The sequence below is a fragment of the Hemiscyllium ocellatum genome, chromosome 2, assembly GCF_020745735.1.
Source record: "Hemiscyllium ocellatum isolate sHemOce1 chromosome 2, sHemOce1.pat.X.cur, whole genome shotgun sequence".
NCBI classification, from domain to species: Eukaryota; Metazoa; Chordata; class Chondrichthyes; order Orectolobiformes; family Hemiscylliidae; genus Hemiscyllium; species Hemiscyllium ocellatum.
Window position 1 is genome coordinate 3,836,856 of NC_083402.1, and position 27,495 is coordinate 3,864,350.

A 27,495-nucleotide genomic window follows, 5' to 3' on the forward strand; every position below is an offset into this window, starting at 1 on the left:
GGGCGAGAGCCTTTTTCCTTGGATGGTGAGGGCTACATGAGGGGATATAGCTTTAAATTGAGGGGTGACAGATTTAGGACAGGTATCAGGGATAGTTTCTTTATTCAGAGAGTAGTAGTGACGTGGAACCGTCTGTCTGCAACAGTAGCAGACTTGTTGACATTAAGGGCATTTAAATGGGCATTAGACATATTTCTCCCACAGTCCAAAGATGTGCAGGTTGGGTGAATTGGCCATATTAAATTGTCCATTGTGTTAGGTGCATTAGTCAGAGGGAAATGGGTCTGGGTGGGTTACTCTTCAGAGGGTCGGTGTGGACTGGTTGGGCTGAAGGGCCTGTTTCCAATTTGTAGGGAATCTAATCTAATCTAATATGGATACTAATGGAATGGTGTAGGTTAGATGGGCATCAGATTAATTTCACAGGTCGGTGCAACATCGAGGGCTGAAGGGCCTGTACTACGCTGTAATGTTCTGTGCTCCATGTTCTTTCATCAGGATGTTGGTTATATGACCTAATACCACTTTCTATGGTCCATCATCGTGGTTTGATTATTAACACTCACTCACTGAGGAAAGCCTTGGATGTTTAATCATGTGAAAGGTGCCAGGTGAATGAACGTTATTGTTGTGCTAGTATATAACCTGTGAAACAGGTGAGCAGAAACAGTCTGGGATATTTCTGCTTAGATTGACTTAAAAATAGAATTTATCTCTTTCGAGATTAACTAGGAATTAATCATTAAAAGGAGCTTTGACCTGTAGAAGGAAAGCAATTATCCAAAATTTGTCACTTCCAAATTAAGACCCTGATATTTTCACCAAATTTCACAGACTACTTTGTTGCTCAGATTTTTTTGTTAACCTTTTGTGATGGTGGAGAATTTTGTGAAATCTCCCATGGGAATGAAACAAAAACTTCTGGAAGCAGTTAATTTTAAACAAATTGTTTATTTTCGAATATTCTACGTTCTACAGCAGGTCCTTGAAATACTTTAACTTCCTGAAAATGATGGCAACACCATGAGGAAATATCTGAATAAGTATCTGACTGTTGCCTTTTTCATAAAGTGAAACAATAGCTTTTTAAAAAAAAAGACAAGAAATGGGGAACTGGGAACATTGTTGCTGACTTTGTTTTTACAATGTGGCTGACAGTTGTGAACTTTGAGCCAAATCTTGTGACTACAAACAGACAAACAACAGGAATATAAATAGCCAGGAACAGCTGGCCACCCAGTATACAAGACTAATCGGAGCAAGATTCAGAACTAAACAGGAAAACCAATACAACACGTAAGGCATAATGTTGTACTTTTTTAATCAAGTTAACGGATATGTTGCATTAAAATATTAAAATAAGTAAATAGCAATTAACAATGCAAGATAGATTGATACTTTTTCCTTATTTTGTCAGCGTACTTTTGATTTAAAACGTGTCAAGTTTAATGAAGCAAACAACTAAAAATGATCGGTTTTTTTCTTAATCAGCTATGTCGTTTAATTTACTCAGTGGATATGTGGGATTGAGTCACGCAGTTTATGGTGAAAAGTCCGACCCGAACAAGCCATTGGTTGGAGTTACACGTTTAGGTTTTTGTGAATGGAATGTATATTTGAACCCAGCGAATAATTATGTTAATTACTTGCCCAGTTACTACTGCATTAATTTCAGAACCCTCGTCTTTAGGACCCTTTTCAAAAATCCTTGAAACTTTTGTAGAGTTAGGTTGCATTTTAGTATTTGTAGGAATTATTTTTAATCTGACTGCATTAGAATCTGTGCAATAGATATGAATATAAGCTGTTGCAGAATTAACAGGCGTTGTTAGTGCTTTACAAATGCATCTGCCAACACCAGAATTGCACCGAATTCTAGCAACTTTCACACACCAAATCTGTGCGAATCTGGCTTGCTTGGTGGCAATAGTTAGAATAAAATAATTAGTAATTTAAATAAAACAGAACATGCCACATCCATCGAGAATCCCCTGTGCTGGTGAAAACAATTCACCGTGTTATGTGGACTTCTATTTCAACTCTAGCTATCTGAAGATCTAAATGAAGCTTATTGGAAATCCATCCACTGTCAGTTTCAAACTATAAATATAGCTCCATTATCTGAATTAGATGTTTCACCAACACAAAATATCTCTACCCATGACCGAACAAGGTCTGCCGAGAGAGCTTTCAGCGAATTAGAGGCGGGGAGGGGTGGGAGTGGGGACTGGGACGGAATATTCAAACGTTAAAAAAAAGCAGTAAATCGGATCAAAGGGGCAAAAATAGTAAAATGACAAAATTAGTAAATCTGTACTTTTATTCAGAACAGAATAAATGAATTGAATGCACAAATACAGGTTAATGGGTATCATGTTATAGCCATTATGGAGGGGTTGCTACAGAGATTTCAAAGCTGGGAATTAAATGTTATGGGGTATGTGACTTTTTGAAAGGACGGACAGAAAGGAAAGGTGGAGTAGTTTTGTTAGTGCAGGATGGGATATGTCCGAAAGCAAAAACTGATCTTGAATCCGAAGACGCAAGCTCCATCTGGATGGAGCTAAAAATATAAAAAGAATTGGCAGGTGTGGTCTGTCGGCCCACTAACAGGAACTGTCCGGAGAGACAGGGAATATACCGAGAGATGAAGAGGGTGTGTAACACAGTATATTAATCATAATTGTAGACGAGGAGAGTCAGACTGGCAGGGAAGCCATGGGGAAGAATCAGTTGTAAGGATTTGGGATAAAGTGTTGTGGAACCAACCAGGGATCAGGATATTTTTGATCTGTAGATCAAAAATGAGGCAGATTTAATAAATTATTTCAGAGTAAAAGATCCCCTTGAAAACGGTGTACATAATGTGGTAAAATTTAACATCCACTTTGAGAGGAGGAACCTGGGAAACTACTGTGCTAAACCTAAATGAAGCTCATTACAAAGGGATGATGACAACTGGCTGGAATGGACTGAGGAAGGAGTTTAGCAGCAAAGATGATTAAGGAACAATGGTAGACTTTTAAGAAAATAGTTCATAGCTCGCAGCAAAGATATATCCCAGTGAGGAAGAAGGATTCTAGGAAGGGGAATAAGGAAACCATGGTTAACCAGGAAAGTTAAGGGTGGCATCAAACTGAACAAAAATAATCATGCAGTCCGGGAGCCCAGAGCATTGGGAATGTTTTTAAAACCACCATAAGGTATCAAAAAAGGAAGACAATAAACTTTGAAGATAACTAATATCAAGACCAATATAAAATTGGATATTAAAGGAAATAGCTGCAGGGATATTGGATTACTGGGAATAATCTTCCAGAAATCCTTAAATTCTGGAAAATCTCCAGAGGATTGAAAATATGCCAACATAACACCTTTCATTAAAAATGGAAGAAGACAAAAAATGGAACTATAAACCTGTTAGCTTAATGTCTATTATTGGACCAATGTTAGGGTCTATTCTAAAGGATGTAATAGCAGAGCAGTTGGAAATACAGACTATGACCAAGCAGAGACAACATGGGTCCATGAAGGGGAAATCATGCCTGAGAAATTGATTAAAATTCTTTGAGGAGGTAACAAGCCAGATAGATAAAGGGGAAAGCAGTGAATTTGGATTTTCAGAAGGTGTTTGATGAAGTGCTCCTCCTTAGGCAACTTAATAAGTATCGGGGTTAATTATTAGCATGGATAGAGGGTTGGCTAACTAATAGAGACAGACAGTTGGTATAATGGGGCTATTATCAGGATGGAAACCTATAATTAGTGGAGTCATTGAGATGTATAGCATGGAAATAGACCCTTCGGTACAACCCATACATGCCGACCAGATATCTCAACCCAATCTAGTCCCACCTGCCAGCACCCGGCCATATCACTCCAAACCCTTCCTATTCATATACCCTTACAAATGCCTCTTAAATGTTGCAATTGTACCAGCCTCCACCACATCCTCTAGCAGCTCATTCCACACACGTACCACCCTCTGCATGGAAAAGTTGCCCCTTAGGTCTCTTTTATATCTTTCCCCTCTCACCGGAAACCTATGCTCTCTAGTTCTGGACTCCCCGGCCCCAGGATATTTATCCTACCCATGCCCCTCATAATTTTGTAAACATCTATAAGGTCACCCCTCAGCCTCCGACACTCCAGGGAAAACAGCCCCAGCCTGTTCAGCCTCTCCCTGTAGCTCAGATTCTCCAACCCTGGCAACATCCTTGGAAATCTTTTCTGAACCCTTTCAAGTTTCACAACATCTTTCCAATAGGAAGGAGACCAGAATTGCATCCAATATTCCAACAGTGGCCTAACCAAAATCCTGTACAGCCACAACATGACCTCCCAACTCCTGTACTCAATACTCTGACCAATAAAGGAAAGCATACCAAACACCTTCTTCACTATCTTAACTATCTGTGACTCCACTTTCAAGGAGCTATGAACCTGCACTCCAAGGTCTCTTTGTTCAGCAACACTCCCTAGGACCTTACCATTAAGTGTATAAGTCCTGCTAAGATTTATTTTCCTAAAATGTAGCACCTCACATTTATCTGAATTAAACTCCATCTGCCACTTCTCAGCCCATTGGCCCATCTGGTCAAGATCCTGTTGTAATCTGAGGTAACCCTCTTCGCTGTCCACTATACCCCCTCCAATTTCGGTATCATCTACAAACTTACTAACTGTACCTCTTATGCTCACATCCAAATCTTTTATATAAATGACAAAAAGTAGAGGACCCAGCACCGATCCTTGTGGCACTCCAGTGGTCACAGGCCTCCAGTCTGAAAAACAACCCTCCACCACCACCCTCTGTCTTCTACCTTTGAGCCAGTTCTGTATCCAAATGGCTAGTTCTCCCTGTATTCCATGAGATCTAACCTTGCTAATCAGTCTCCCATGGGGAAACTTGTTGAACGCCTTACTGAAGTCCATATAGATCACACCTACTGCTCTGCCTTCATCAATCCTCTTTGTTACTCCTTCAAAAAACTCAATCAAGTTTGTGAAACATGATTTCCCACGCACAAAGCCATGTTGACTATCCCTAATCAGTCCTTGCCTTTCCAAATACATGTACATCATGTCCCTCAAGATTCCCTCCAACAACTTGCCCACCACCGAGGTCAGGCTTACTGGTCCATAGTTCCCTGGCTTGTCCTTACCATTTTCTTAAATAGTGGCACCACGATAGCCAACCTCCAGTCTTCCGGCACCTCACCAGGTACTATCGATAATACAAGTATCTCAGCAAGAGGCCCAGCAATCACTTCTCTAGCTTCCCTCAGGTACACCTGATCAGGTCCTGGGGCTTTATCCACTCTTATGCATTTCAAGACATCCAGCACTTCCTCTTCTGTAATATGGACATTTTTTAAGATGTCACCATCTATTTCCCTACATTCTATATCTTTCACGTCCTTTTTCACAGTAAACATTGATGCGAAATACTCATTTAGTATCTCTCCCATCTCCTGCAGCTCCATACATAGGCTGCCTTGCTGATTTTTGAGGGGCCCTGTTATCTCCCTAGTTACCTTTTTGTTTTTATTGTATTTGTAAAAGCTCTTTGGAATCTCCTTAACTCTCGCCGCCAACGCTATCTCATGTCCCTGTTTTGCCCTCCTGATTTCCCTCTTAAATATACTCCTACTTTCTTTATATTCTTCTAAGGATTCACCCGATCTATCCTGTCTGTACCTGACATATGCTTCCTTCTTTTTCTTAACCAAATCCTCAATTTCTTTAGTCATCCAGCATTCCCTATACCTACCAGCCTTCCCTTTCACCCTGACAGGAATATACTTTCCCTGGATTCTTGTTATCTCATTTCTGAAGGCCTCCCATTTTCCAGCCGTCCCTTTACCTGTGAACATCTGCCTCCAATCAGCTTTCGAAAGTTCTTGCCTAATATCGTCAAAATTGGCCTTTCTCCAATTTAGAACTTCAACTTTTAGATCTGGTCTATCCTTTTCCACCACTATTTTAAAATGAATAGAATTATGGTCGCTGGCCCCAAAGTGCTCCCCCACTGACACCTCAGTCACCTGCCCTACCTTATTTCCCAAGAGTAGGTCAAGTTTTGCACCTTCTCTAGTAGGTACATCCGCACACTGAATCAGAAAATTGTCTTGTACACACTTAAGAAATTCCTCACCATCTAAACCTTTAACACTATGGCAGTCCCAGTCGATGTTTGGAAAGTTAAAATCCCCTACCATAACCACTTAACCACTATTATTCTTACAGATAGCTGAGATCTCCTTACAAGTTTGTTTCTCAATTTCCCTCTGACTATTGGGGGAGTCTATAATACAATCCCAGTAAGGTGATCATCCCTTTCTTATCTCTCAGTTCCACCCAAATAACTTCCCTGGATGTATTTCCAGGAATATCCTCCCCCAGCACAGCTGTAATGCTATCCCTTATCAAAAATGCCACTCCCCCTCCTCTCTTGCCTCCCTTTCTATCCTTCCTGTAGCAATTGTATCCTGGAACATTAAGCTTCCAGTCCTTCCCATCCCTGAGCCATGTTTCTGTAATTGCTATGATATCCCAGTCCCATGTTCCTAACCATGCCCTGAGTTCATCTGCCTTCCCTGTTAGGCCCCTTGCATTGAAATAAATGCAGTTAAATTTATTTGTCCTGCCTTGTCCCTGCCTGCCCTGACTGTTTGACTCACTTCTGTTCTCAGCTGTACCCGTCTCAGATCGATCTCTTTCCTCACTATCTCCCTGGGTCCCACCTCCCCACCTTACTAGTTTAAATCCTCCCAAGCACTTCTAACAAATTTCCCTGCCAGTGTATTAGTCCCCTTCCAATTTAGGATCAATCCGTCCTTCTTGTACAGGTCACTTCTACCCCAAAAGAGATTCCAATGATCCAAAAATGTGAATCCTTCTCCCATACACCAGCTCCTCGGCCATGCATTCATCTGCTCTACCCTCCTATTCCTGCCCTCACTAGCTCGTAGCACTGGGAGTAATCCAGATATTACTACCCTTGAGGACCTCCTTTTTAAATTTCTGCCTAACTCTCTGTAATCTCCCTTCAGAGTCTCAACCTCTTCCCTTCCAATGTCGTTGGTTCCAATGCGGACAATGACCTCCTGTTGGCCCCTCTCCCCCGTGAGAACATTCTGCACCCTCTCTGAGACATCCTTGATCCTGGCACCAGGGAAACAACACCATTCTGCTTTTTCTCTGCTGGCCACAGAAACGTCTGTCTGTGCCTCTGACTACAGAATCCCCCAACACAATTGATCTCTTGGAAGCCGACGTACCCCTTGTTGCATGAGAACCACAGGGATCACTGCTGGGGCCACAATTATTTACAATATATATTAATGACTTGGATGAGAAAGGTGAATTTACTGTCACCAAGTTTGTGGATGATACAAAAATAATTGGGGAGGCAAATGGTGAGAATGATACAGAGACTGCAGAGGGACATAGACCAGTTTAGTGAGTGGGCAAAAAATTGGCAGGTGAAATATAAGATGGGAAAATGGGAGATTTATATATTTTAACAGGAAGAAAACAGCTGAATATTTTTCAATGGAGAAAGATTGCATAAATCTACAGAACCTAGTGATTTGTAAGTCTTCATCCACAAATCACAAGTAGTAAGTGCCTGGGTTCAGAGGGTGATAGAATCATAGAGCTGTACAGAATGGAAACAAACTCTTCAGTATGGGGAGGGCAGGTGGAATGTTGGCTTTTATTTCAAAGAGAATGGAATATAAAAGCACAAGATATTAATTAGACTACAGCTCGAATATTGTGAACAGTTTTGGGCTCTTAACTGACATTGCAGGCAGTCCAGAGAAAGTCCACTTGGCTGATCCCGAATGGAGGAACCACCTTGTGAGGAGATGTTCAGTAAGTTGAGCCTTTATACATTTGGAATATAAAAGAATGAGAGGTAATCTTATTAAAACATAGAAGACTCTTAGAGGACTTAACAGGAAAGGGTAAGATTTCTTCCTCTTGCAGGAGAGTCTAGAACCACAGAGCACAATCTCAGAATAAGGATCACACCCTTTTAGACAGAGATGAGGGGTTTCTTCTCTCAGAGGATACAGAATCAGTGGAACTCTTTACCACAGAGGGCTGTCCAAACTGGGTCGTAAAGTACACTCAATGCTGAGACAGATGAATTTTAATCAACAAGGAATTAAAGGTTCTGTGGAAAAACAGGAAAATGTAGTTGAGTATTATGAGATCACCCATGATCTCATTGAATGAATGGTGGAGCAGACTCAAATGGGCTGAATGGCCTACTTCTGCTTCGATGCCTTATGGCCTTGTGGTACTAAATGTTTAAGCACTAGACTAAACAGTCCAGCTGCAGAAATCAACCCAGAAAATGCTGGAAACACTCTGGCTGTGGGAGGGCCAAAAAGAAACATAACTGATGATTTTTCTGTTCTGGTGAAATGTTAGTTTAGTTTTTCTAACTCTGACCAATGGAGAATTGGATTAAATCACATCATTCTGTTCCCAAAATACGGGATGCTTAATTAAATTCAATATAAATTGGTAGGATCAGAGGATGTGATCCCAAATTAACCAGCAAAGACCATATAATCCATGTAATGCAAATGGGATTTGAGTCATTGTTAAGCAGTGAATTTAGAAATGAGGTGGCGATGCTCAATTATCCTAAAGGAATCAAATATCCTCTGGGCAGATTTATGCTAACTCTATATTCGCAGCATTTTGCTTTAACACTTTTATCACCACACTAAGTAAGATTTTGGTTTGTTGAGTGTCCTAACGCATTGAGAATCTTTTAATGCTGTCCAAATTGCTGTTCTATGAAAGCATAATTAATAAAATTATATTCCAATAAAATTGTGGTTTATTGTAAAATAAGATTATCTTTATGGTGAACTGGAGATCGATGGTTGTCTGAAATGAGGATCTGGAAATATGGGATGTGTCCAAAATATGTACTATCCAGTTAAAGAACTTGTTAAAATTTAATCTAGTCAAGACTTTAATGTTTTTCTTTCAGCCGAAGCCCTGAGCATCAATGCAAAAAGGGCTGGGTGTTGCCCTGACTCTCTGCCTGCTCCTGGTGGGGTGGGCAGAGAGTCAGGGACACTGCAACAAGCCACCAGCATGGACCATAGGAGGGAAGGCACCAATGAATGATTCTCTGGGCAAAGTGACAGTGGTTGCATTGCTCCAGGCCAGCTGACATTTCTGTCTGTCTCAGGCATCTAGGTAAGGAAAATAAGTTAATTGTATTGGTTCCTGGTTACGTCAATAAGTTGGAATCATTTTACTGTATATAGGTTTCTGGAGAGACTATTCAGTATGTACAAGGTCATTAAGTAGAAGATAGGCACACACAGTGGTTTGAACAGCAAAATCACACATTAACAAACTTTCAGTTGAACTGGAAATGAACGTTTTTTTTCCCCCAGCACCGTTGCTAGGATTTAAAACAACATCTGGCAAGTCATGACTAATAGAGTTTGCTCAGCAGTTTTTTTTCCTTCAACCATACAATTCTATAGCTCTTCTAAACAGTTCGCACAGCACAATGGGCCAAAATGCCTCCTCTGTGTGGATCATTTTACTGTCCAAAACTTTTCATGCTCCTTTCCAAGTTTTAATGAAAATAGTTGTGTTATTGAAGGTCTCTGATGGCCTATGGGGGAAACAATGCACCCTAGTGGCAAGCAGCTAGAATGATCTCATTTTGATTTTCACTGTTGGGATTCTATGATTCTCTTAGTCTGTTATAATTATTCGCACCTCAAGGTTGTAGACATTTACGTAATCTAATTCTGCTCCAGTTCTGCAATCCATTCAATAGGACTATGGCTTACCTTTGTAGAATCCCTACAATGTGGGGGCAGGCTGTTCAGCCCATAGGATCAACAACCCTCCAAAGAGCATTCAACCCTGAACCATCCCTTTAGCCCAGCATTTCCCACGGCTAACCCAACTCGCCTATACATCTGTGTACTGTGGGAGGAAACCAGAGCACCCAGATGAAATCCACCCAGACACAAGGAGAATGTACAAACTCCATGCAGGCAGTTATCAAAGCTGGAATTGAACCCAGGCCCCTGGCACTGTGAGGCTGCAGTGAAAACCACTCAGCCACCAGGCCACCTGCTTGTAACAGCCAATCTACTTCCCACCTCCCGATAACCTTTCACACTTTTCTTAACAAAAATCTATTTATCTCTGCCTTAAAAATATTCAAGGTCTCTGCTTACATCACCTTTTCAGGAAGAGACTTCCGAAGACTCACAACCATCTGTTTTAAATGGAAGCCCTTGACTTGTAACCCCTCAGTTTGAGATTCTACCACACAGGAAACATTCTCTCCACATCTACCCTGTTAAGAACCTTGAGGATTTTATGTTTCAAGTACATCTTCTAAATCTAACTTCCATTGGATACAAGATTAATTTGCCAAACCTTACCTTGGATGACAACCTGCTCATTCAGGCAATGGCGATAAATTAAACACATTTGTTGCTGATTATATCAATAAATTAGAAGAACTTTACCTATTTTTGTGATTCCAGTTTGGAAAATGTCTCTGCACTGCTAGCAACACATTCACATCCATCTTTCCTCTTAAGAAATTGATCAATACTGTGCACAGTACTCCAGATGTTGTCTCACCGATGCGCTTTATAATTGAAGCATAATACACCTTTTTTGTGTTTGATTCCCCCTTGCAATAAGTTATAACACTCTATAAACTTTCCTAATTACTTGCTAGACCTGCATACTAACCTTTTTTAAATTCATAGTTATATTCTTACAGTATAAAAACAGACCTTTCAGTCCACTGTTCCCAATTCAAACTAGTTCCGCTTGCCTGTACATAGCCCATATTCCTCCAAACCTTACCTATTCATGTACTTATCCAAATGTCTTTTAAATGTTGTACCTGCCTCTACTATTTCCTCTGGCTGTTCATTCCACACATGAACCATTCTCTGTCTAGAAAAGGTTGCCCCTAGTGTTCTTTTTAAATCTTTCTCTTCTCACCTTAAGAATATTGCTCCTAGTTTCAAACTCCCCCAAGACGTGATGGTACAGAGAACACCTAATGGAGAATTCACCACAAAGGTATACAGGAAAGCCACACACACACAGACCAAGTCCTGAACTACGAAAGCAACCACCCCAACACACACAAAAGAAGTTGCATCAAGACACTATTCAAAAGGGCCACAACACACTGCAGTACACCAGAACTGCAAAAAGAGGAAGAAGAACACCTACAATGTATTCGCCAAAAACGATACCCCCGCAATTTCATCAACTGATGCCTAAGGGAAAGACAACGGAACGAGGACATGCCACAACCCAAAGGACTGGCCACACTACCATACATCAAGAGCATTTCTGAACTGACAGCCAGACTGCTGAGACCACTAGGACTCATAACAGCACACAAACCAACAGCCACTCTCAGACAACTACTCACCAGGACGAAGGACCCGATACCCAGCTTGAGCAAAACCAATGTCGTGTACAAAATCCCATGCAAGGACCGCACAAAACACTACAAAGGACAAACAGGAAGACAGCTAACGATCCGCATCCATGAACACCAACTAGCCACGAAACGACATGACCAGCTATCCTTAGTAGCCACACACACGCAGATGACAAGCAACATGAGTTCGACTGGAACAACACTACTATTATAGGACAAGCCAAACAGAGAACAGCCAGGGAATTCCTAGAGGCATGGCACTTATCCACAGATTCAATCAATAAGCACATCGACCTGGACCCAATATACCAGCCACTGCAGCGGACAGCTGAAACTGACAACCGGAAGTGGCAGAGACAAACCACTACAAATGCTGAAGGAAAGATCACAGAAGCGCTTCACAGGAGGCTCCCAAGCACTGAGGATGTCACCTAGACAGGGGACAAAACGTCTGCAACACAAATTCCCAGCTCGGCGAACAGAACCACAACAACGAGCACCCGAGCTACAAATCTTCTCCCAAACTTTGACCACCCCTTACTTTTTAAAAACCTATAAACTGTAAAACATATGACATAAATATAGGAATTAGGAACAAAGTAATCTGTTTGGCCCCTTGGACCTGCTGTTCTATTCAAAAGATCATGGCCAATCTGTTTGTGTTTTGAATTCCACAGTGCCATCCACTCCCAATAATCCAAGAATCCCTTGCCTAACAAGAATCTATCAACCTCAGTCTTAAAAAAACATTCAACAATACTGTTTCACTTACTTCTGAGATAAAAATTCCTGGAACACATCATCCCTGAGAGAAACAAGAATCTGCTCATCCCTGACCTGAAATAGTGACCCTTAACTTTAAAACAATGTTACTCACACACATCACTACTTACTCTTCTGAACTCTAGTGAAAATATTGCCCAACATGTCCATCCTGTCCTTGTAAGACAACTCATTCATTCCACATTATACTCCATCTGCAAATTTAAAACCCCCCCCCCCCCACACACTCCAATCTTAACTTATATAGGTATCCTCCTCAGTTAAAAATAAAAGCTGCTGGAGAACTGGAAGCATCTGAGAACAGAGAAAAATAGCTAACGTTTTGAGTTGAAAGACTCCTCTTCAGCATCCTCCTATGTCCTTTTCACAGCATATGTTCCTCCCTATCTTTGTCATTTACAGTTTTAGCTGCCATGACATCACTCCCCTCATTTAAATCATTGATAATAATTGGAAAAGGCTACTGCACTTGTCACAACTGCCAATCAGAGATCCATTAAAGCATATTCTCAGTTTTCTGCCAGCTAATCTTCTAGCCATGTTAGCATATTATTCCCCCACCAATAAAAGCACAATGATCTCTTAATTTCTTCATATCCTTGTATGTGGCACCTTGTCAAATGCCTTCTGGAAATGCATTCCTGAAGAAGGGCTTATGCCCGAAATGTTGATTCTCCTGCTCTTTGGATGCTGCCTGACCTGCTGCGCTTTTCCAGCAACACATTTTTCAGCTCTGATCTCCAGCATCTGCAGACCTCACTTTCTCCTGCCTTCTGGAAATCCAAGTACAGGTTCCCTTTTATTCACAGCTCACAGTACTCCTTCAGATGACTCCAGTAAACTAGTTAAGTATGATTTCCCTTTCATGAATTGAAACAATTCTGACTTTTCTTAATTACCTTAAGTTTTTCCATGTGTTCAGCTATAACCTCCTTAATTGATTCATTTTCCCCATGACAAGATGTCAGGCTGACTAACTATAGTCTACCTTTCTCCTTTCCCTTCTTTCACGAAAGTGAGGTTTTATTTGCTACATTCTGGATCAGTGGTGCTGGAAGAGCACAGCAGTTCAGGCAGCATCCAACGAGCAGCGTCGCTCGTTGGATGCTGCCTGAACTGCTGTGCTCTTCCAGCACCACTGATCCAGAATCTGGTTTCCAGCATCTGCAGTCATTGTTTTTACCTCGTTTATTTGCTACTTGCCAGGCTGATGGAATATAGAGTCCAGCAAATTTTTTAAAGTTAATACCAACTTATGTAATTTATACCATTAAATACTGCTTTGCCAACACTGCCAAAAATTATTGCTTTTTAAATGCTGCAGGCAAGATTGCAAATTTAGCAACTTTCCAGGTTTGGAAACCCGTAGCTTTACTTGTTTTCCTTCAGAAAGCTGAGTAACATTTGAAAAAAGTTATCCTGCCTTTTACTTCATTGCTCGTATTTACGTTATTGGTTTGTAGATAATATTAACGGTATTAATTAATAACTTAATGAAACATTTCTATTCATTAATACCTTAGCTAAGTTACATTTAGCATTCTATCTTCAGTTTGTGATTTATAAATTTAATTTATCATTTCAGTCTGAAGGTCCTGCAACAAAAACTACATGAAAATGGATTTGTGAACATCTCCATCATTGTGCTAAATCACCATGGGAAAGCCTCACGTGATAAGTACCAACTCTTAAAATCAAAGGTGGAAAATCAAATTCCCGTGTATCAACAGGATGTTGATCAAGCTGATGTTTGGGACCTGCTCCAAGGAAAGAAGGATGATTTTCTTATCTATGACAGGTCTGTTACACTAATGGTTAATGTTGAGATTAGTCAACAGCTTTTCAGGATGCATATACTCTGCAAATTGCATTGATGCTTCACTACCACACCATGTACCTTTGTCTCTTGTTTATAACATCAGTGCATCTTGAAAGAATGAGTTGTGTTTTTAAACATTTCTAAAAGGACACAAGAAGTTGAAGCTTTTAGTGTTGCATATATCAGAACTATGAACAAGAAACAGACACATCTTGTACCACATGAGAATAGAGTGCTGATTGGTTGGATGATTGTTGGCATGGAGATACAGCAAGATCAGTTACTTGTCAATTTTAACTACCACATAAATAAGACTAAACAAGGTTTACATATTGAGAATAATAATATGTCTATATGCTCTCTTGACATTGCTAACTGATTTACTAACACAAATAAGCTCTTGATATTTGCATTATGCCACTATACCATGGCCATCTGTGTGGAAATCTCTGTTCAGCGAACTCAAACTTAACTCATGCAGTTGAGTTCAGTTTCAATGACACCATGTACATTGCCGAGAAATCCCCACTAGATTCAATATTGCTAAGGTAGTTGTTGGTTATCATGAGAAGCACATCTTCAGTGAAAGAACAATGAAGCTCATACCTATTGTTTGTGATAATTGAATCTGCATGTGCATCAAATAATTTCTTTATAGTTTAATAAACTCCATCCATTAGAATGGAGCAATTTAATGAGCTCCCTTAGCTTGTGCCTTAGCAGAGAAGTTTGACAATGGGTTAATTATGATCTTCCAAAAGCCCAAGTTCACCATCAGTCTGTACATTTGAATTCCTACAGTCTCACATAGTACAAGATCAATCGTTTTAGCAATCTCATGAATAGGGCTCGAGCCATTTGCTCACCATGCAAGCTTGATGCTGAGATAGAGCTTCTCAAAATTATCCTGCATGATTATGGATGCCCTGATCAAATCATCACTTGTATATTGCAAAACTCAAGAAACGGCTCCACATACTACTTTTGGACCTTGAATGAAGTTCAGTCTGCTACAGATTACCCTGTGAAGGGAAGTGTCTTCACAACAAACTGCTATTATACAGTCAACCCATGGGTTTTCTCTATTACCAGGATCTATTAATCAAGCTAAAAAGACATTTAGCAACCACACAAATGTGTAATGTGATATATGAATTTCAGTGCTTGTTACATTGGCATCCCAATGCCTACACACAGACCATATGGAATATCACATCCTGTCAACCACTCTCAGCATGCTCCATAAGCCTGAGATTGCAAGCCTCAAAAGTATATCCATCATTGGATGTTATTCTGCTATTGAGAATCATTTATTAAATAATCTGGACTATGCTAAGAGTTATGCTGGATGCCCATCAGCCGGGCTTGTAGTGCGATGTATTGTACATATCTTTTTGGAAGAAAACATCAAGGAGGCAATTAATCGCTGCTGTATTCCCATGACAATATCCTGACCAATCAAAATCTCTCTGTCTGGTCTGAGAATTAAGTTTGACAATTATTTGTACTTGATGTACCTTCATTCTACTGATGGACTGATAAGTTAGGACCCTGTTCTCATACTGTATAGATTGATGTCCCTTTGTCAAAGTCTGTTCAATGTACCATGATTTTAATGAGTGTAAGACAAAATGCTCTTTTTAACAACGCTTAAAGTCTGTACTACCAAAAAATTAGTTAAGCTTTTGTTGATGTTTAATTTTCAACAACACTCTGCAATCACTTTGAGTTGAATATCACAAATGACATACACTGTTTTCTTTTTACCAGCTCTAATAGAAACAGATTTAAATATCTCTATTTCTAATCTTCTGCCTGTAGGAATCTAATAAACTGTAAATTTTTTTTAACAGCTGTGGCCAACTGACTTATCACCTGGAACTGCCGTTTACCATCCTAACACAGCCGTATGTGGCACATGCGATTATAAAAACATATTGTCAAAGAATATGTAATCACTGCTTTTCTGTTCAAGTAAGTACCAAACCATGAATTTATTATATTATTCAAATGTTAGGAAATGTTTTGAGTCATTGCACAGTGATACGCTGAGAACAGACTAGAGAGTTAAACAGTTGGATGAATGATAAACTGAGGATTAGTGAGCACAACAGTCATCTGACTGAGAAATATAGAAATCCCAGCAGAGACTGAACACACTAGGATATGGTCACAATGAAACTAGCAATTACTGACAACAGAACTATAATTAGTTATAATTGTGAAAACTTATCCAGTTTAATAATGTCCTTTTACAGAGAGAAATCTGCATCCTTACTTGGCTAGGCCTACTGCTTGACCCTTAATTAGCCCCCTATAATGGCTCAAAAAGACACTTAATTCAGTGGTACCCACATTTCAAGAAAGAATAAATGGTATCAGTATAGCTCAATGTCAAAAAGGCAAGGACTTCCAACTTTATTGCACTTTTCACAACCATAAGATTTCCCAATGCATTTTTTTCAGTTAATGAAGCACTTTGAAATGGTAGTTAGTGTTGTAATGTTGCAATTACATACAGCAAGATCCTACAAGCACCAGTGTGATAATGACTGGATAACTGTATTTTAGATATCCAAGTATGTAAAGGTATACATTTGAGGTATTTTGAAATATATCCTGTGTTTTCATTGTTTGACACGTCCTCTCCTTGTACCTGCAGGATAATTCTCCGGAATGTATTGCAAGAAACATAACAGCAAGTGATTTAAGCAAACACTACAGAAGGTACCATCATTTACATCAGAACCGCAAATCCAATGTCCATGGAAATGACCAACTCCGCAAAAACAGGACAGATGCCACGCAGTTAGGGCATAATACACATAAACATCCCCAAAGCCATGACCACCTCCACCATCTGCATGACCAAGTTGATGCAGAATCAGAAACTCATGACCTGGCAGCAGATAATGGCTCACCACAACTATGAATGCGCAAATCAAACTGTAAGAGAAGGTTCAAGTGAAAACCCGAAGGTATGTCAGAGTTAACAGGGATCAGATGATGATGATACTGTCGTCAGCTGCTCAGTGACAAGTCCTCCAATAATGAGGTGACATGACACTGCAGGACACAGTCATCATCCTGACAATGACAGGAACAGGGACGGCTGGACAGCCTCACTGAATCCTGACAATGACGCCTGCTCCTTGCTCTCTGACCCCAAGATCAGGTGAGCCACAGGCAATGAGGACCTTGACAAGGAGATAAAAACTGAGAATGACAAGATAGGCAGCAGTAAACATTTCAGTTGGAATGTAAACTGCTGTCTATTTTCATAAAGCTTTGAAACTCCATGTTGAACTTTAGCTCCAAGGTTCACTCTAAGCCCTCTTTTCTATCTTGAGGGCTGATCTGCTGTCAAACATTCTCCAAAGCTGATCAATAGAAGGTACCGATTAGTCCTTCTCACTGTTGCTTGTTGTCCTAATCACTGTGGTTGCCTCTATGAGGACAGCAGCACAAACTATACTGTAGGAGCTGCTATTTGATGTAAGGCAAATGCAAAGGGAAGCTAAGTGAAGTAGAGAAGCTAATCTGCATTATATTCAACAACTTTTTAACCAGATTGGTACTTTCAACTCATCATATTTTTTTCCTACAATAATTTTGTGATAAAGAGATTCTTCTACTTTTAGTCTTCCTCTAACATTTTTTCATTTCAAAGAGAAATTAGCAAGTAATTCCTCCTTTTTTGTAATTAAATATAGCCAGTGGAAACAGGAGGTTGGGAGTCATAAATAAACAAGTTGCAATTCCAACTCAGATTTACTCCACTCCCTAATTCAAGGGAAATGAAAGATCATTTGAGAGCGAGTACCATATTTCATGATGGTTACCAGGGAAACCATTTACCCTAGTCACCTGAATTCCCATATGGTAAATGTTAACAAATTAGATTTTCTGGAATGTCTGTAGTGCACTGGAATTATTATGTTAGAGTATTTTAATAAACATTCTGTTTTCAAAAATCACTATTGGCACAGTCTTGTCTATTTATGAAGAAATCCATTAATGATAAAGTCATATTTTATGCTGGGCAATCTGTACTGGAAATATTGATTTAGACATTGAGATTCAATTCTGCAATTAAGTTTTAGTCAATTTAAGAATCGGTTACACAAGACAGATTTTAATTTGCTCCTATACTGATGTTATTAATGCATAAGGTAGAGGAGCTGGTGTTGGACTGGGGTGGGCAAAGTTAAAAATCACACAACCCCAGGTTATAGTCCAATAGGTTTATTTGGAAGCACTAGCTTTTGGAGCACTGCACCTTCATCAGGTGGTTGATTCAGGAACACTGCTCTGACAGCTAATGCTTCCAATTAAACCTGTTGGACTATAACCTGGTGTTGTGTGATTTTTAACCTTATTAATGCAAAACTACAGTTCAGGCTTAACCTGAATCTGGATCAAAACAGAATCTTTCAGGAGTTTCAATTCTGTTCGCTTTACACTGCAGTCATTACCTGACACCAGATACATACTACAAAAGTTTAGGACAAAGTAATTAGTTTCTGATGTAATTGCACCATTAGTTAATCTTTGTGTACACAGTAGCTAGCATTTCAAATTAGATTTAAACAATAATAATACAAAATTAAAATGTTAGGTTTCTGATTCTGGAATTTGAAATGTAAACAGAAAATACTGGAAAAAAATCAACAGGTCCAGCAGCATCTATGAAGAGAGAAACAGGGTTAATATATCAAGTCATTGAACTTTCATCATATCTGTTCGGAGGAAAGGTCATCATCCTGAGACATTAATTCTGTTTCCATTTCCACAGTTCCTGCTTAAGGATTTAAGCTTTTTGATACCTTCTGTTTTTAATCAAAAATAGTAGCTTGCATTTCAATAGAACTTTTCACGCAACAAAACATTCAATAATGACTTCACTAATTTGTAAGTAGTACTAAATTGGGTCACTGTATGGAGTTCACACATTCTACCTGTGTCTGTGTGGGTTTCCTCTGCATATTTCAGTTTCCTCCCATCACCCAAAGATGTGTAGGTTAGGTGGATTGGCGATGCTAAATTGCTCATAGTGTTCGGGATGTGCCAGTTTGCTCAATTAGCTATGGGAAATGCAGGTCACAGGGAGAGGTTTGGGTGGGATGCTCTTCGGAGGGTCAGTGTGGACTTGGGCTGAAAGACCGGCTTCCACAATGCTATGATTCTGTGAAATGGATGACAACGTCAGAAATGTCCTGGTGGGCAGTGATGGGTAATTGGTATTTTAACCAGTGACATGGGTGATTTGATAGTGGTTCTTTTTTAATGAAAAGATTCTTGAAAGGTGGATCTGGAGTGCATTGTTTTTGTTAATTCATTTGTGGGATGTGGGTGTTGCTGGCTGGGCAAGATTTTATTGCCTATCCGTGGTTGCCATTGAGAAGTATTTTGACTCAATGACTGGGAAGGAACTGTAAAATATTTTGAAATCAGAATGGTGACTGATTGGGTGAGGAACTGGCAGGTTGTGGTATTTCCATGTACCTGTAGCCTTCATCCTTCTCAATGACATTGATCATGGTGAATGTTTAACACAAAAATAAGAGTTGGCTTCTTCTCCAGTAGAGAATTGAGTTTGGACAAGGATATGGTTCAAAAGGCGAAAGATGGAAACTAATATTAGTGTTATAGATTTCACAGTAAAACTGATAGATTTACAATAAAACCTTTCTAAATCTTGGAATGTCTTTTGCTGCTAAGTTCAACATATGGATAGTTGTCTTGAGACAATGGAAACTAAGCCAGGGAGGAAGAATGCAGAAATGTCAGGCAACTTTTAAAGGCGATGGAAATATAGCACAATGTTTTGAGGAGCACATCAAAGTATTGAGTGACAGATGCAATCCCCAGGCTTAATGATAATGGTGGAGTGGGGATTCTACTGACCATGGGGTTACAGATTGTGGTTGAATTCAATTTTGCTCCTGCTGATGGTCCACACTTCCCTAGGGATGTCAAGTTTTGCATTGCCATAAATTGATTCGATTTAGCATTGTAGACTCAGAAATTCTCAGACCACACATAAGTAACAAAAAGCACTTTTCATTGCAATTAAGCCAGCGAGAGATCGATAGACAAAAATCCAGGGTATCAATCAGAGATAACCCTGAATATGCTAATAACTGATCTCTGAAACAGAGTAAAGAGACAGTGTCATTTATACTCCTATTATGCACTACTATCTTATTTTCTCTATTTCTCACCATATAGTGTTTCTTTGTTAATTAGTTAGATAATTAATAAATTTAATATTGTTAAATAAAGCTGCTGACATTTTCTGTTATTTGAGTAATATGGGAATGAAATAAGGAACAAATCCGTTAATTCTACTAGGATTCTTTCACACATGTTAAACATACCAACTATTCAGGGTTATATAAGTCAGGAGCTAGGGAATTAGTTCTAGTCATTGTCATGGTTTCATAGCAACTATTATGGCAACTGTCTGAGTAACAGGACAACTATTAATCTGTGCCAGGATTCAAGCATTCTCATGGTCACCTAACTTAGCCTTTTTTAAATATCAATTTATTAATAGAAAATGGAGTCCTGTAAATATGGAGGTTCTTTTTAGCTATTACTTCTTTCATACTTTATCATTCCCTTCTTTTGATCAATTGGGTCAGTCTTCTTAGTTATGTTCGAAGCAGCTCAATATGAGGGACAACAAGCATTTGAAAGGAGAAGGCAAATAAGAACAGTGAGTATAATACAAACAAAATAAAAAAGGATATTCCCAATACGCCCAAAGATATCATTGAATGGCCACCATCCCACAATACTACCCATCTCACCATAGCCTATGTTATTCAGCTGAAGAACTTCATGGATAATGTGCCTTGAGAGATCAGTGATATTGGAGGACCAGTCAGGAATATAAGTGCAACATTCCTTTCCTACAATGGCACAGGTCCCACCCTTCTTAGCAAGTGGAAGGTCCAAGGCAAGCAATTCTGAAGGGTCACTGTCCTGATCATGACCATGTCATTTGCTGTATCATTAGCAATGCTTTCCAGGATTGTTCTCAATCCACTTAATTGGGTGCCCTGTAAATGAAAGCCAATGGGGGGAAGACATTCCAAGAGATGTGAGAAGAGCAGGGAGGTACCTCTTGGTCCTTGGGGGCAAAGGCAACCTGTCCAAAACTCAAATAGGGGGAACCACATACCCAACGTAACATGGTCCCCACAAGTCTGCAGGGAGCCATAGATAGGCCTGTAGCCCACAAACAAAGTAGGTGCCATTATAGGTGGTTAGGCTAGAATATACATCTTTCCATGCCCTGAAGCCATGGCCTTTCCAAAGGGACCTTGATGTCCTGTTAAGGACAAAGAATCAATCGAAAAGAAAATAACTGAATTTAGTCAAATGTTGGGTCGGTTCAATCTATGGGATAGTGAAAGAGCATTGACTAGTCCCCATATATAAGCCACTAGAGAAGTTCCCATCTTTATTAAAGCAAATTATGTCATTAATAATATTGTTAAGGACTACCAGGAAAGAGGGTACATGGGACCTGTTAGCCAGGTTAGTACCAATCTCTAAATAGGGTGATCTCATATCCTGCTGACTGCCATTTCCATACTTCATTAAGTCTGTCTGAATCATCAGAAGAGTCCCGGTGTATTAGCCATTCAGCTACCTCGGGCCAGCTAAAGGAGACAGGCCACAAAGGAATATTCCCCCAAAGTCATCAAAGCCATCAATATCCAATGTAGTTTTCTTAGTTCTTGTCTGTTCCTTTACTGACTCATTTACAGTCGGTTCAATGAATCCAGCAGAATTGTCCTTACACTGTCGCAGCCATTGGGGTAGTTAGCAGCACCTGAAACAGTCCATTCCACCTTGGCTCCAATTTTCCCTGGTCCCAGTTCTTAATCAGGATAAAATCTCCAGGCTCTACAGTAGGGTGGCACAGTGGTTAGCACTGTTGCCCCACAGCGCCAGAGACCTGGGTTTAATTCCAGCCTCAGGCAATTGTCTGTGTGGAGTTTGCACATTCTCCCCGTGTCTGCGTGGGTTTCCTCCGGGTGCTCCGGTTTCCTCCCACAGTCCAAAAATGTGCAGGTCAGATGAATTGGCCATGCTAAATTGCCCACAGTGTTAGGTGAAGGGGTAAATGTAGGGGAATGGGTATGGGTGGATTGCTGGTCGATGTGGACTTGTTGGGCCGAAGGGCCTGTTTCCACACTGTAAGTAATCTAAAACAATAGGCTTGATCAACCTGTGAATGTAAATATTGAAGAGTTTTAATTAACTTATGCAGATATTTTCCCACTTTTTCACCACTGTTGTAGCAGTATTAACAGTCGTTGGAATGGCTTCGATCCATCTACTAAATACATCTGCTATTACTGGACAATATTTATAACAATGTACTCTAGGTAATTCCATAAAATCAAATAAACAAGTAAAAGGCCCACCAGGTAAGGGGGTGGTCCAACAACTGCAGGGCATTCTTTTTGCAGCATTTGTCTTTTCACAAATTAGTTTGCTTTTGCTTGTTTCTAAGCTGCTTTCTGGAAATCTGGACGCCACCAGGTGTGTAGTAAAGTATTAACCATTCCCTCCTTGCCTACATGTGTACAATTATGCACATCATCAATTAAGATAAGTAGGAGCAAAAAAAAAACATAAACTTGTCCCGCAGGGGTAACCCACAGTGTGATTTGAGTATTGAGGGAGCAACCCAATTGAGTCATTGGTTGGGCTCTTCAGCAAGGGCAGCACCCTGTAATTTCTGTATTTCACCCAGGTCTGGCATAACCATCCTTAAACTGTTTCTAAGCAGGTTTTGCTGGGAACCCAATAGGATCAGAAGTTTGGGATGTAAGGCTGCCTCCTTGGCAGCAGTATTTACCCGTTCATTTCCCTTGGAGACTGTATCTGTTGCATTAATGTGAGCCAAACATTTGACAACTGCCAGACTGGTTGGACAAAAACAGCATTGATATATTTAATTTCCCGTGGAAATTAAAAATCCTCTATGTTTCCATAAGGCTCCGCAATCATGGGCCATACCAAAAGTATAACGAAAGTCAGTACATATATTCGCTAATTTATACTCAAGAAGGCATGTTGATCCCTGCAGGAGGTCCAAGATAACAATAAAGAAACGTTGCTCTCCAGTGGCCATATTTCCCACAGTTAAAACAAGGGACTGCCATTCAAGTCAGGGGGGGATTTCACTGTATTGTTGCCAGTCCCTAAGGTGCAATACTGGGGCCTGCTTGGCCCCCTTTCCAGGGTCCCCTAGAGAAAGGGTTACTCAGCTGTAGTTGCTGGGCGGGCTTCTGAGGTAGGTTCCGTTCTCAGTGGTTATCCTGATACCATTCAGCCCTGTAGAGGTTGGCACATGGCATATAGGGATCGTGAGGTCACTGGACATATTTGGTTTTTACCTGTAACTTGGATCGTGGTTCATGCTTGTTCTGGCCATCCCAGTAGAAGATCATCGCTCACCTCATTAGCAACTGGGTATTAGAGTCATAGAGATGTATAGCCCCTTTGGTCCAACTCATAGTGCCAACCAGATATCCCAACCCAATCTAGTCCCACCTGCCCATATCCCTCTAAACCCTTCCTATTCATATACCCAACCAGATGCCTTTTAAATGTTGCAATTGTACCAGCCTCCACCACTTCCTCTGGCAGCTCATTCCATACACGTACCATCCTCTGTGTGAAAAATTTGCCCCTTAGGTCTCATTTATATCTTTTTCCTCTCACCCTAAATCTATGCCCTCTAGTTCTGGACTCCCCTGCCCCAGGGAAAATACTTTGTCTATTTATCCTATCCTTGCCCCTCATGATTTTATAAACCTCTATAAAGTCACCCCCTCAGCCTGCGATGCTCCAGGGAAAACAGCCCCAACATATTCAATCTCTCCCTATATCTCTAATCCTCCAATCCTGGCAACATCCTTGTATATCTTTTCTGAACCCCCTCAAGTTTCACAACATCTTTCCAATAGGAAGGAGACCAGAATTGCACACAATATTCCAAAATGTGGCCTAACCAATGTCCCATACAGCCACAACCTGACCTCCCAACTCCTGTACTCAATACTCTGATTGATAAAGGAAAGCATACCAAACACCTTCTTCACTATTTTATCAGTTCATGTTGGTCCAGATAATGTCAGTGAAACCAGAAGAAATACATAGCAAAAGCATAGCATTAAACAAAAGTGAATCATTTTCTTGATTAAAGGCTTGATCACCTGCAAATGTTCTGTAACAGGTAACAAACTGTTCCCAATAATTATCTCCCACCTCCCCAGCTCTGGGTTTGCATTCTAGTACATCATTAATGTTCACAGGTTGCTGTAAGGCTCATTCTAATGACCGGATTAAGTGGTCTGCCTGGGCATCATTGTTCGGGTAACTCTCCTTCAAGTCCTCTTAAGTGCAGCAGCCTGGCCAATCTGTCCTTGTCACTTAGTAATTTCTTCAGGGGACAGGATCATACTGCAAAGAGCAAATAAGTCTTGAGGAGTGCCATTATACATCTGTATTGACCTTCAGACATATTAAGCAAATTAGGCTGGTTTCTCCTTGCAGTCAGCGGCATGGCTCAGGATGGTCCTAGGTTGAGGATGGTCCAGGCCGCTCATCTGTATGAAGTTGGCTATGAAGCGGGTAACTGATACCGAACCCTTTATCTTCAAAGCAAGGTGGAGGTTTAGAATCGGGGGTGTGCTGGGGACTATTGGGAGATGTTCGGGGCTCAGTGAGTACCCTGGGATAAAATCCCCATTCCTCATTCCTATCAGTGTTAATCCCTTCCTCAAATACGCCAGACATAGGCTCGGGATTCGAGTAGAACATAGATTATTTTTACAGTGCTGTTACTTAAACCCTTTTTCATCTTCCTCAGCCTTAGTGTCCATAAAGTGTTTCTCCTGACCCCGTTTTTGTTACCTCCCATCTACCCACTCAGACTCAGCTCTTAGCAACTCCCAGCATTTGGAAGTTCCATCAGTTGTACATCTCCCTATCACATGCATTATTCCTCCAAATGGCTTACAAGGTACATTTCCATTTAATATCTGCTCTATCATTCATTCTTAAATTAACAAATAACATTATTTCTCACATTTCTTATTTCAAGTTAGGTTTACCACCTGTTCACAAAAGGCCACATTTCAGGTCCCTACTTTCCTGACCTATACAGGGGGTACAGATTAAAGACTTAAATGTCATAAACATAGCAGAAAAACATATTTAAATTAAAAAATTACTGTCATTAGTAACATATATAGAATGCCCATTTTAAATTACTAACCTAAGTTAATCAACTATTGTTCTGTCCTAAAATTTTCAATGTACCTACAGCATCAAGTATTTTTGATGCTGATCTGTTTGTTAATGCCCAATGATGCAATTTCCCCAAGAGTGACCTTTCTTTAGCAATTTATGATATCAATTAATTAAATAATCCTTTTTGATCTGTCATTAATACATTCAATTTAAACACTGAAGAAAAGAAATGCCTCCATACTATCCAGAAATAACAGTGTACATAAATCCAACAATTAGGTTTTTCCTACTCTTAGCCAAGCTTATCATGTAATAAAAATAAAAATGGCCACTGCACAGAAGGTTATTTAACCTGTTGTATCAGTATCAGTGCTTTGCATGAGGAACACAGACAGTCTCACTTTTCTTTAGCACTTCTTCTCTTGCTCTGCTTCCTACACTTTCACTCATAATGCCATAACTTCTATTGCAAATTGCATGTACAAAGTTCAGTTTGTATAAAAACCAATCGAACTTGCCAATTAATTCTGATTTTGTACATCAGGACTAATACAAATGGTGTAAAATATATATACCAAAAAAACCACATTCTCTAACTGAGACACGGAGTTTGAATAAATGTCTGAGACATTTCACTGACTGAAGAATAACAAACAGACTTAAATGTCACAAAATGATTAAAACCTGCTTAGGGTTGAATACAGAAAATGGTGTCAGGATTGTCTTAATGAGTGCAAATAGCATTCCTGATGAAGGGCTCTGGCCCAAAACATCGGATTTCCTGTTCCTTGGATGCTGCCTAACCTGCTGTGCTTTAACCAGCAACACATTTTCAGTTAATGAGTGCAAACTAAACAACATTTAGTTTGCATCAAAAGAGCTCAAATTCCACTCAGCTATTAGATTTTTTTTAACGTAAAACAAGTTAAAATTAATACAAAACACGGGGGATTCAAGATGGCAGCGACCCAGCAAGTCTGAGTCTGTAGTGATCTGCCTAAGACTCAGGCAAAGTGGGGTACCTGCCTTCACCTCACCTTTTAAATCATTTAAAATAGCTTTTGCCCAGCATAGTCAGTCATTTTACATTAAACTTGGATAGTTTGGTGTTGTTTTTTAAATGACTAAGGGCAAAATCTCCTGCAGTTCGCAACAGGCAGGGACCCCTCCCCACCCCCTCCCACAGCAGCAGGGACGTCCGCGGCTGCCTCGGGGGACTTAACTGCAGAGGCGACTCTGCTCTCCGCGATCAACAAACTTCAAGAGAAGATTGACGCTTTTATTGAGGAGTCCAGGTGCAGGTGAGAGTTAATCTCAGTCATGCTGCAGAAGCAGGATCGAGAAATCAAAAAACTTGAGCAATGCACCGGAGGGGCAGAGCAACGAGCCACGGCCTCGGAGACGGCTGCTGAGTTGTCCGTAGGTTAGGTTCGGGTTCTCGAGCAGTGAATCCGGACCCTGGTGGAGTGCATCGATGACCTTGATAATCAGGGCCATTGGAAAAATATTCGGTTGCTGGGCCTTCCCGAACAGGAAGGGGAAGGCCAGCTTGTAGACATTTTGGAGCGATGGCTCCCACAATTATTGAAGTTGGAATCGGGACCGGGCCAGGTGTGGGTGGAGTGGGCCCATTGGGTTGCTGTAAGCAGGCTCAGCTTGGATCAGTGCTCCCATCCAGTTCTAATCTGACTCCAATGTTACAAAGGAAGCCTCCAGAATCCTGGGGAAGGATCCCCAAGGCCATGATGCACAAGGGTTCCAGAATAATGTTACTTCAGGATTTCTCTCCAGCCATGGTCTGCAAGAGGAGGGCATTCAATGAGGCGAAGAAGCGCGTGAGAGACCTAAATATCCGATACTCCATGCATTATCCAGCAACGCTACGCTTCAGCCATGGAGGATCCGTTTACAACTTTGGGTCGCTGGAAAAAACAAAAGAATCCTTGGACTCTCTTAAATTGACTGCAAGACTCCAACCATATGGATAATGACTTTATTTTGCAACCCCCCCTGCCCCGCCTTTGTTTACCCCTTTTTGTCATTCTTTTCATCCTTCTTCCACTCATCTTTCCCTGGGGGTGGGGGGGAGGCTTGTTCTTTACTTTTCCTTTGGTTTCCTTTTTATAGTTCA

The 27,495-nt window shown here is 40.4% G+C and overlaps 1 protein-coding gene across 1 annotated transcript; it reads left to right on the forward strand.

Moving 5' to 3' along the window:
* Positions 1-1,186: 1,186 nt before the first annotated feature.
* On the forward strand, positions 1,187-18,058 carry selenop (selenoprotein P). Its single transcript, XM_060834154.1, has 5 exons — positions 1,187-1,296; positions 9,020-9,231; positions 13,848-14,060; positions 15,935-16,055; positions 16,744-18,058. Exons 2-5 carry the CDS (start codon positions 9,038-9,040, stop codon positions 17,011-17,013), a joined length of 798 nt encoding a protein of 265 aa, XP_060690137.1. The 5' UTR covers positions 1,187-1,296; positions 9,020-9,037; the 3' UTR covers positions 17,014-18,058.
* Positions 18,059-27,495: the final 9,437 nt, after the last annotated feature.